Here is a 12,150-nt window from a genome sequence, read left to right on the forward strand (position 1 = left end):
AACTTCCTGGGAAAATTCAAGCAGCCAACAGAATTTCTTCAACTTGTCTCTGTCGCAGACTTTCCCTTAATTCCCCTGAAAGCTGTCTGGTGAATTTTGATCCATCATTTGAGACATCTTTATGAGATTGCTCAGAGCAGCAGCGAGCCCTGCAGAAATAGGAGCTGCACAGATTAAGGAACTAAAATGGGATGCAGGCTATATCAGAGACAGAGATCTTTGTTGAAGCTAACTGTGCTTCCCCATTCCCTCCTTTAGATATGATCTCTGTGTAAATCATTTGGATTTACAGCAGTGTAAATGTAAATAATTTTGATTTATTTGGTTTTTTTTGTGTGTAAATAGTTTTTTTATTAGCTCTTGTAAACTGCCACTTCTGTCTCCTCCATTTCCAGCCTTGCTCTCCATGCTCTCCTCTCTTCAGCAGTTTGTCTCCTCCTTAGGCTAAGGACTAATTTTCCCTCTGGTTCAGTAGGTTAATTTTTAATTAAAACACACTTTGCATCCTTAAACCTGATGGGTGCCTCGGACAAAGAACAAGTCCTTGGATCAAGCAGAGACAGGCTCATGAATTTGGGGTTAATTTGGTGGAAAACCAGAGTAATTCATGCATAACTTTGTCTCCTTTCAGTGATTCTGAGGTCTCTTATGTGCACACATCTCACCCAAATCTGTGGCTCAATCCCAGCCTTACCCATCCCTGGAATTATTTTAACTCAAGCACAATTATTCGGACTCTCTGCCTGAATTGGAACATTTTTTTTGAGAAGTGGTGTTTCAGCATCTGAGCAACTCAGACTTAATTCCCCACCTCTGCTTTCCTGGGAGGTGAAAGAGGAATTCTCCTCTTTTATTTCATAAATAGCGATAAATAATTTTTATAAATACTGACACAAGTGACTCACCCAGGCAATCAGCAAAGAACTGAGCTCTAAATTCACCCCAAACCCCTTTCCAGTGCATCCCACTAAATTCTTCCACCTAAAAACACCCATAAAGGACATTATTACCCCAAAATGAAGAACATTATTATCCCAATAAAGGACATTATTGCCCCAAAATGAAGGACATTACTGCCCCAAAATGAAGGACATTACTACCCCAAAATGAAGGACATTACTGCCCCAAAATAAAGGACATTATTACCCCAAAATGAAGGACATTACTGCCCCAAAATAAAGGACATTATTACCCCAAAATGAAGGACATTATTACCCCAAAATGAAGAGTGGCTCCCTCTCTTCATTTTGGGATTATAATGAAAGAGGCAGAGACAGAACTCACATGGATTTGCAGAGGGAGAGTTTTTTCCTCAGGGAGGAGACACAGGGGTGGCACACCTGCCTGGCGGCCGTGCCACAGGATGCTGTGCCAGGACAGGGCTTGTGGACCATGGCAGCGCCTCCCAGCCCTCCAGGCAGCAGCAGCACCCAGAGCTCAGAGCGAGGATGGCAGAGAGCCCCAGGTGCATCAGAGCAGGGCAGGATGTTCAGACTTCTCCTCAAACCTCCGGGAGCTGCCTTGGGAACCGCCGGCTGAGAAGGGAGCTGCACCTCTGGTGTGTGAGCCTTTGGTGGAGATCCTGCCTGGGAGGGTTCCAGCCATGCTCAGCTGTGTGTCCTTCCCTTCTGCATCTCACAATCAGCTCAGCAGCTCTCTGCCTTTGGCTGGGGCAGCTCCTTTCAGCGCTTTCCCAGCTGTCCTGAGGCGGGTGCAGCTCGTTCCCTGCGCGGAGCATCCCGGGCTCCTCCTGTTCCTGCTCTCCTCAGGATGCCAGGGCAGAGTGCCAAGGCAAGGTGCACCCTGCAGGGCACAGCACTCGGCTCCCTGCCCTCCTTTCTGCTCACATCCTCAGCTCTGAGCGTGTGGGAACCCAGCACACCCCTCAGGCTGTCCTGAGCAGCCCAGACCCTGCCAGGGGGCTCAGAGACCCTGGCACAGAGCCCAGAGCACCTGTGGGTCTGATTATGACCCATGGAGAAAATTACTAACCTTGGATGAAGATCATTGAGCCATGACAGTTCAGGTAGAATAACAGTGAAGTTATCACAGGGTGGAAAAGGAGATTTTGGGGTTTTTAGAATGGGGGTTCAGAAGGCAAGATGGAGGGATCTGAGCGTGTCCAGCTGTCACAGGCATCTTTTGTGAAAAATCCTTTCCTTAGGATTTTTCCTCCCGAGAAGCTGAGAGGCCTCAGGAACAAAATGCAAACAATGGTTATCTGCTGCTGTGGAATGCAACAGGTGCATCTGGGATTGGTCTCATGTGGTTGTTTCTAATTAATGGCCAATCACAGCCCAGCTGGCTCAGACTCTGTCCGAGCCACAAGCCTTTGTTATCATTCTTTCTTTCTCTATTCTTAGCCAGCCTTCTGATGAAATCCTTTCTTCTATTCTTTTAGTATAGTTTTAATGTAATATATATCATAAAATAATAAATCAGCCTTCTGAAACATGGAGTCAGATCCTCGTCTCTTCCCTCATCCTCAGACCCCTGTGAGCACGGGCACATCCAGCCTTTCTCCTGCTTCTCCTTGGCCTCCATCTTCTGCTGTGATGGTGGCACTTTGGGATTGGTTTGGAGTAGAAGCTCACTGTCTAACACAGGTGATGGGTATTGGGAATTAATTGTAAACATTGTACAGGTAGTTTTTAGTACAAAGACATAACCCTGCCCTGGGGGCAGGCAGAGTGCCTGGAACTGTCCTGCTGGATGGACCTGGCAGGGCAGGAGAAAGAATTTTATAGATAAGGAACAATGAACAACCTTGAGAGTGAGAAATGAAGAGCCCTGACTGCTTCTTCAAGCACCAGGCTGGGAAAAGAGAATTTCTAACCTTTCTCAGGGTCACTCTGACAAGCTAAAGATCCCAACACCTGGCTGGCTGTGGGGTTTTTAGGGGTTTTTTTAAGCACTGGTGTGCAGATAAGTGACCAGAACTGCCTTGGAGTTCTCCAAAACTTTGAAGCTCAGAGCTTCAAATCTGTGCTTGGAGGACTCTTTGTTACTGGTCAAAAAAATATCACCCAAAAGCAGCAAAAAGAAATCCTCTTCATTCAGTTTCTGGGGGATCCAAAGGATTCAAATGCCTCAGCAACAACCTTCATCTGTGTTATTTATTAGAGCAGACAGCAAGCTCTCAAAGGCTCTGTCAGCTTTCACACAAATTCCTGTCCAGTTTACACCCAAAGGTGTTCTTGAGTTACTTTTCGGTGAAGTTTCACGAGCACAAACCACCAATATCCAAAGGAAGACTGTACCAGTGCCGGCTGAGGGAATTACATCAGCAAATGAGACCAAAAAAACAGTAGAAAAGGTAATTTACTGTCCCTCACGTGGATAATTTTAGGATCCATGCAAATAGAAGTTAATTGTAATTAAATTTAGGTTGCTGGTCCTAAATATAAGAGGTCAGCAGACTCAGCATTGCTCTGGCTTTGCACAAACAGTTTTGAAATCAGCCCCTTCCAGTCAGGAAAATCCTGTTATCACCAACCTAAATGCTCCCTTTAAAATCCATCTGGAGCAGGCAGCGCTTCCAAACGATTCCCTGCTGCCAAACCCAGAACTGGATCAACAAATCCTCACCCTGTTTCACCTGTGGAATTCCAGCTGAAATGGAATTTCAGATGCCCTCAGAACCCCCCTGCTTTGCTGTCCCACTCCATTTCCTGGCTGCAAGCAGTCACCTGTCAGTCAATTAGCGATGTTTTGTTAATTAGTCCGGGCTCCACAGCCATGGGGAGATGGATAATTGGAGGAGAAGGTTGAGCTACAACTCCCAAGTGCTGATTCTGAGCCAAAACCCCTCGTGGGATGTGCAATTTTAATATGGGATATTAATTGGCTCCTTAGGGTCAAGTGAGTCAATTCCTGCTGTTTCAGGGGCTGGATGCATTTTCCCACTTTCAAGCTGATGGAAAATGCAGCTTTTTAAACATTTCTAAAACCACCAAAAATCACATTTCTTCTTAGATAACTCTGAGAAGTGCAAGGAAAAATAAATCAGTGATAACTCAGGGCTCACAGCTTGTGCCCAGCATAAGAAAACTCAGCAGATTCAGGCTCAAAACTTGACCTGGAGGATGCAGCAAAACTCCTCATCATGTGGCTCTGAGCACAGCAACACCCATAAATCATGCACCCAAATAAACACCAAAAATCAGCTTTCAACAGCTTTTGTGCCAGTGCTGCAATTTGAAACTGCCATTAATCAACCCAAATTCAAGTTTCTCCTGGAACTCCACTGCAGTTCTCACCCAGGTGCTGCACACGAGTTAACCCAGCTTAAATCTGGAGTTCAGGATTGCCAGAAGACATCAGAGGTGAACAAAACAGCCAAGCTCAGAGGTGTCTTTGCTGAGGACAGGATCCACCCAGGAAACTCCATTCGTGGGTTTTTAAGGATCAGAGGTGCTGATTGCCAGCACTCAGCATGTCTGATGAAGCTGCTGCAGCAGCTGGAATTTGGGGAAAGAGCCCCCCCAAAAAAAATTCTGGCTATTTCAGGGGCTGGGTGCATTGTGCTGTGTTAAAAGTGATGAAAAATCAGCTTTTTAGATAGAAATTCTGGCTGGATTCATTGCCCCACGCTCAGAGTGATGAAAAATGCACCTTTTTAGACATTGATAAGACCAATTTAAAGCCCGTTTTTTGTTAACCAGCTGTGAGAAGTACAAGGAGGTGAAAGCAGCTCGGCAGGTGAGGGTTCAGGGGTGCCCCTGGCACAGACTCACCTGTCCTCGCACATGGAGGGGCTCAGGAACCGGGCGGAGTCATCGTCGTGGCTGCTCTGCTGGCTGCTCTGCTGGCTGCTGGAACACAAAACACGCTCAGTCAGCGCTGGGCACCCTCCCGGGCACACCCAGCGTCCATCCCGGCCTCACAGAACAGATCTGGGAGCCCTGGGACACTGAGTTTGAATCCAGATGGAGGAGAACACAGACACAGCTGGGTAACCTCGTGTAAAACACTCAGTTTGAATCCAGATCACAGGAAAACACAGATAGAGCTGGGTAACCTCCTCTAAAACACTCAATTTAAATACAAATTGAGGAAACAGATCTGTCTGACCTCCTTTGGAACATTTAGTTTAAATCCAGATTGAGGAAAACACAGACAGAGCTGGGTAACCCCCTCTAAAACACTCAGTTTAAATCCAGATTGAGGAGAACACAGACAGAGCTGGGTAACCTCGTGTAAAACACTCAGTTTAAATCCAGATTGAGGAAAACACAGACAGAGCTGGGTAACCCCCTCTAAAACACTCAGTTTAAATCCAGATTGAGGAAAACACAGAGCTGGGTAACCTCATGTAAAACACTCAGTTTAAATCCAGATTGAGGAGAACACAGACAGAGCTGGGTAACCTCGTGTAAAACACTCAGTTTAAATCCAGATCATAGAAAAACAGATCTGTCTGACCTCCTCTGGGACAGTCAGTTTGAATCCAGATTGAGGAAAACACAGACAGAGCTGGGTAACCTCCTCTAAAAGACTCAGTTTAAATCCTGATGGAGGAGAACAGATCTGTCTGACCTCCTCTGGAACACTCAGCCTAAATTCAGATTGAGGAAATCATCTTTGTGACCTCTGGAACACTCAGCTGTAAATCCAGATCAAGGAAAACACAGACAGAGCTGTTTGACATCCTTTGGAACACTCAGCTGTAAACCCAGATTACAGCAAACATCTTTATTGCCTCTGGAACACTCAGCTGTAAACCCAGAACCCAGAAAACATCTGGGACCAGAAACATGTGACCTCTGGAACAGTCAATTTTAAATCCAGATCAAGGAAAACACAAACAGAGCTGGGAAACTCCTCTGGAACACCCAACTGTAAACCCAGACTACAGAAAACATCTTTGTGACCTCTGGAACACTCAGCTTAAATCCAGATTGAGAAAAACAGATCTTTGTGACCTCTACACTCAATTTTAAACCCAGGTGGAGGAAAACACAAGCAGAGCTGGGTAACCTCCTCTAAAACACTCAGTTTAAATCCTGATGGAGGAGAACAGATCTGTCTGACCTCCTCTGGGACACTCAGCTGTAAATTCAGAGGGAGGAAAACATCTCTGTGACCTCTGGAACACTCAGCTGTAAACCCAGATCCCAGAAAACATCTTTACAACCTCTGGAACACTGAACTGTAAATTCAGATCCCAGTAAACATCTTTGTGACCTCTGGAACACTCAATTTTAAATCCACATCAAGGAAAACACAAACAGAGCTGGGTAACTCCTCTGGAACACTCAACTGTAAACCCAGATTACAGAAAACATCTTTATAACCTCTGGAACACTCAGCTGTAAATTCAGATCCCAGAAAACATCTTTGTGACCCCTGGAACACTCAGTTTAAATCCAGATCCCAGAAAACATCTTTGTGACCTCTGGAACAGTCAATTTTAAATCCACATAAAGAAAAGACAGACAGAGCTGGGTAACTCCTCTGGAACACTCAACTGTAAATCCAGATCCCAGAAAACATCTTTGTGACCTCTGGAACACTCAGTTTAAATCCAGATGGAGGAAAACAGATCTTTGTGACCTGTGGAACGCTCAGCTGTAAACCCAGATCCCAAAAACCACAACATTTGGGGTTGAAAGGAGGAACCAACAGGAGGCCTTGAGTTTAAATCTGATTCACAACCAGCACGAGGGTTTGGAGTCTCCATCTCACCGTGTGACACTTCCCTGAGAACTTCCTGAAACATAAAAATGACCTTGCACAGCACCTGGCCAGCGTTTCCTACAGCCAAACTTCCCAACATCAAGCTGCTGGCTGCTCGTACCCTCCCAGTGCCAGGCAGAAATAGAAAAGATCAGTAAAAAACCCCAACTTTTGGCGTGGCCAGCGCTGGATTTCGGGGCAGACTTGCAAGCTGAGCCCACAAGATGTCACTGTCCCCCCTGAAACGGGCGTTTGGTGGGCGATAATTGAATTTCCTGCACATTTATGTGTGGAGGGAGCAGGGGCTGCTCAGGTTCCTGCAGCTGATTCTGCTCCAGGGAGGGGCTCCTGGGCCAGATTCCACAGCAAAGCAGCGGCACAAACTCGTCTGGAGACTCAGGCTGGGCTCGGTTTCTCTCTTGGCAGGATGTTAAACAGAAATGTTAAACCCAGCGAATTTAATCGTGCATCACTGCTGGCAGTCACAGCTCTGCTGCACATCACAGAACATAAATATGGGATAAAACAAACCTCCAGCAAATTGCATCTTGTCATTCTAAAGAGCAATTTCTATGCAGTAACATCTCTTTTGGGGGGAAACAGTGCCAAAACTGCAAAATAGCATATTTCCATGAAGTGTAATCATTAAACTTGATAATTGATGAATTAAATTGATACATTAAATTGACAAATTAAATTATATTGATAATTTAAAGAAATAGCATATTTCCATGAAGTGTAATTATTAAACTTGATAATTGATAAATTAAATTGATACATTTAATTGATTCATTGAATTGACAAATTAAATTATATTGATAATTTAAACAAACAGCACATTTCCATGAAGTGTAATCATTAAACTTGATAATTAATGAATTAAATTTATAAAATAAATTGACAAATTAAATTATATTGATAATTTAAACAAATAGCACATTTCCATAAAGTGTAATTATTAAACTTGATAATTGATACATTAAATTGATACATTAAATTGACAATTAAATTATATTGATAATTTAAACAAACAGCACATTTCCATGAAGTGTAATCATTAAACTTGATAATTAATGAATTAAATTTATAAAATAAATTGACAAATTAAATTATATTGATAATTTAAACAAATAGCATATTTCCATGAGGTGTAATAATTAAACTTGATAATTGATACATTAAATTTATAAATTAAATTGACAAATTAAATTATATCGATAATTTAAACAAATAGCACATTTCCATAAAGTGTAATTATTAAACTTGATAATTGATACATTAAATCGATACATTAAATCGATACATTAAATCGATACATTAAATTATATTGATAATTTAAACAAACAGCACATTTCCATAAAGTATAATAATTACACTTGACAATTGATGAACTAAATTTATAAATTAAATGGATACATTAAATTATATTGGTAATTTAAACAAATTATCACACACATTTCCATAAAGTTAATAATTAAACTTGATAATTGATAAATCAAATTGACAAATTGATAAATTTAATTAAATTGATAATTTAAACAAATAAAGGGATGGTTTTTCTCTTCTCCCTTCTGTTTTCGCCAAAGAATTTGCAGTTTCTTTAAGGAATAAAAAGCCAATTAATCTAAATTTCATTCAATATTTTCCCCAGCCACCTTAACTTTGACCAGCTGTTTCTCTGGGGCTGTCGAGGGCTCCATCCTATAGAAAATGACCTTTTTGAGACCACAGCACCCGGCTTGGGGACACATCTGGAGACATCACCTGGCCCTGTGCACTCCTGGTGCCTCCCCAGAGCATGGGGCAGAGCATTGCTCCAGCCATGGGAGAGGGGAGAGCAGGATGGAGCTTCCAGAAAAGTGAAATTAGTGAGCAATGGTTGGAAAAATCCTTGGAAAACCAATACAGAAATCAGCCCGTGAGGCCGGGCTTAGGAAAGCACAAAACCCCTGCAAGAAAGGAAGGAGAATTCTGTGAATCAGCAGCTGGGTAAGAACAACACATTCCTAAGAGCAAAGAAAGCTTTTCCTTGCGCTTCTGAGCTGTAAATCAACAGCTGGGTAAGAGCAATGCCTTCCTAAAAGAAAATAAATTGGTTTTTTTTGCATTTCTGAGCTTCATTGTGGAGAGCAGAGAGGGAACCACATTCACCTTCCTCTGCCTGAGGAATTCCCCTTTTTGATCAGAGGAAGCGTTGCAGGGATTATTTCTCTAATTTCTCCTTCCTGCATAGGAAACCCTCCCAGCAAAATTCCTCATTTCAGTTCAGATGGAGCCAAACTCACCCAGGGAGAGTTCCCAGACTGTCCCAGGCCAGCAGTGCTGGGAGCAGCAAATAAAGCAAGTAAAGCTTTTCCTTGCATTTCTGAGCTGTAAATCAACAGCTGGGTAAGAGCAATGCATTCCTAAAAGAAAATAATTTTTTTTTTTTTTTTCATTTCTGAGCCTCATTGTGGCCCAGTGGGCTGGGGAAGAGCAGAGAGGGAACCACATTCACCTTCCTCTGTCAAAGAACTCCCTTTGTTGGTCAGAGGAAGCGTTGCAGGGATTATTTCTATTTTTTTTTTAATTTCTCCTTTCTGCATAGGAAACCCTCCCAGCAAAATTCCTCATTTCGGTTCAGATGGAGCCAAACTCACCCAGGGAGAGTTCCCAGACTGTCCCAGGCCAGCAGCACGTGCAAACTCCCTTTGGGACAGCTCAACTGAACCTTAGACCTCTTCCTCCTCATCCACCCCATAAAGTTCACATTCCAAATGAAGGTTTAAAATTTAACAGAAGCCGGGTATTGCAGCTCATTGAAATTCAACACCTCAGCTGCAGATTCTGGGAGCAATTAAAAAACTCACAGGGAAAAAAAAAAATCACTTTTTACCCACCCGTCCCTTCAGCATGAGCTGCGCTTTGCAGAAAAGCTTTGGGAGCTTTTCACACAACATGAAATTATTCCAACCTTCTGGTTATTAGGCAGTGAGGCTGTTAAATTCACTAAAATGCTCAGAGCCTGTTGTTTTGTGATGTTTTTCAGTCCATTTGAGGATAACCTGCTATTAAGTGTTCCTTTGGAACTGTGTAATGACAACTTAAAATATGGGAAAATGACAGGAGATAAAGAGAGGTGGGATTTTGTTCTGAGGAATAACAAGGAAAGGAATATTCAGACAGAATTTTGTGTCCACAGGGAAAGTCAAAAAGCTGCATAAAACTGTCAGGAAATCAGCAAAACTGATTCTGTCATTCCTAAGCTGAGCAGTGATAAACTTGGATTTGGAAAAGGTTTAAACTTGAGTTTGGAAAAGGTTTAAACTTGAGTTTGGAAAAAGGTTTAAACTTGAGTTTGGAAAAAGGTTTAAACTTGAGTGTGGAAAAAGGTTTAAACTTGAGTGTGGAAAAAGGTTTAAACTTGAGTGTGGAAAAGGTTTAAACTTGGATTTGGAAAAGGTTTAAACTTGGATTTGGAAAAAGGTTTAAATCTTCATTCCTAAGCTCAGCAGTGATAAACTTGAATTTGGAAAAGGGGCACAAGCCCTGGGTGCCCCCTTTTGTTCCTGTAATTTCTAAGACAATAAAAATATTTTCAGCTTTGTGCCCTGTGGTTTTTCCTCAATTCTCATGCAAACTCATTCATTATTAGTTTAGAAAATGAAGAAAAATCCTCAACACAGATTAACCAGGCCTTGTAACAGTTAAATCTTTGAAGGTGCTGCTTCCAGCACTCCTCCACCAAGCAATTTACCCAGGCAACCCAAGTACAAAAAGTCCATTTTTCTACTGACTAAACCCAGGTGTTCTGATCCCACACGCTTTGTTTGAAGCAAATTTGAATTTGCTGCTGTTGCCTTAAATATTTCAATATTTCTCTTGCACTTGGGAAGTTCGGAGCTATAAACTACATTTTGTACTATTAATATTCACTTTAAAAGGCAGAAAAATCTCATTTGATTCTGAGATTTCAGTCTCTGAAGGATGAGGCAGAGCCAGGATCTCTGATTTTATGCACGAACAGCCCTTTCAGGGCTCAGCAGAAGATATTTATCACCATTTCACAAAGTTCAGGCACTCAGGTCGATGTTTGCACACCAAGAACCTTCTGGAACGAACTCCTGTGCCCTCCAGGTGTGGGTGAGACACCCACTGTGCTTTTCTGCCTCCGGGGGTTTTTGGCAGAATTGTAATCCAAGGGATTTTATTTTTTTTTTTTTTCCACAGTGAAGGATGAGTGGGATAAGGGAAGAAATAGGACAGAAAGAGCTCAGTGCTGGAAAATGGGATCGGTGAAAGAGTTGGGAACATTATCCAAAAAACAAAAAATCCCAGCTATGAGTGAGGATTCCAGGTCTGAACCCAGACGAGTATTTTATATTCACTTCGTTTAATTAACCCATTTATTTGCAAGGCTTTGGGTATTCAATAGAGAAAAGGGCTCTGTAATCACCTGTAAATTGAGGTGTGTATTGGGAGCTATCCCACAATAAACAAACACTTTGTAACTTTAAACTTTTAGGTAGAGAGTTTTTGAATATCAGTCCTAGATCAATATCAATATTGGGAATGGGCTGTACCAAAGTTAGGAACATGCATTTGTATTTTGGGTATTCAATACCTGTATAGATAAGAGGGCTCTGTGATCACCTGTAAATTGAGGTGTGTGTTTGGGAGCTATCCCACAATAAACACACACTTTCTAACTCTAAACTGTCAGACTTTTTGGGTATCAGTACTCGATCAATATCCATATTGGGAATGGGATGTACCAAAGTTATGAACATGCATTTGCATTTTGGGTATTCAATACTTGAATTGATATCTATGGATATAAAAATCCATAGATTTTGGATATCAAAATCCATAGCTCAAAATCCATATTGGGAATGGGATGTACCAAAGTCATGAACATGCATTTTCATTTTGGGTACTCAATACCTGTACAGATAAAAGGGCTCTGTGATCACCTGTAAATTGTGCTGTGTATTTGGGAGCTATCCCACAGTAAACAAACACTTTCTAACTCTAAACTCAGAGAGTTTTTGTCCCTCACAGTTGGATACCAGTGCTGGATCAAGATCCATATTTTGAATAAATAAATCACTTGCAAAGGGTTATAAAAGGGGCAGCGTGGCCGAGTCCTCTCCTCTCACCTCATTCATTTCACAAAGGAAAACATCAGCACCAACCTCCCAGCGGGCCAGACGAGCCCTTTCACCAACACCTCATTTACACACCCACAGCAGAATATTCTGATTCCTCCAGCTGGAAACAGAACCCCTGGAAAGCCACGGAGATCAGGAAAATGGGAATTAATTGTTAAATTCCATCGGCAGGCACAGGCAGGACGCGATCTCAGACGGCCCAATGGCAAATATTTGCTGACCAGATAAGATCAACAGCATTTCAGTCCCGGGCTGTTTGTAAATCATTCGTGTTTAATACTCTCGGGTGACTGGTCACCCTAAAGCACACAAATACTGGAAG

At 42.4% G+C, this 12,150-nt stretch overlaps 1 protein-coding gene across 3 annotated transcripts in view; it reads right to left on the reverse strand.

Annotated features, from left to right (window-relative positions):
* Window positions 1-12,150, reverse strand: part of GRAMD1B (GRAM domain containing 1B) — a 168,066-nt gene that overhangs the window by 102,358 nt on the left and 53,558 nt on the right. The window contains exon 2 of one of the 3 annotated variants that reach the window (XM_066564570.1): window positions 4,737-4,811. The exons of 1 other annotated variant lie outside the window; for it this stretch is intronic. In XM_066564570.1, the coding sequence (XP_066420667.1) occupies window positions 4,737-4,811 (75 nt within the window). Of the gene's footprint in view, window positions 1-4,736; window positions 4,815-12,150 lie in introns of all 3 variants that reach the window. One more of the 3 variants, XM_066564569.1, reaches the window with a different exon arrangement.

The sequence above is a fragment of the Molothrus aeneus genome, chromosome 22 (assembly GCF_037042795.1).
Source record: "Molothrus aeneus isolate 106 chromosome 22, BPBGC_Maene_1.0, whole genome shotgun sequence".
Lineage (NCBI taxonomy): Eukaryota > Metazoa > Chordata > Aves > Passeriformes > Icteridae > Molothrus > Molothrus aeneus.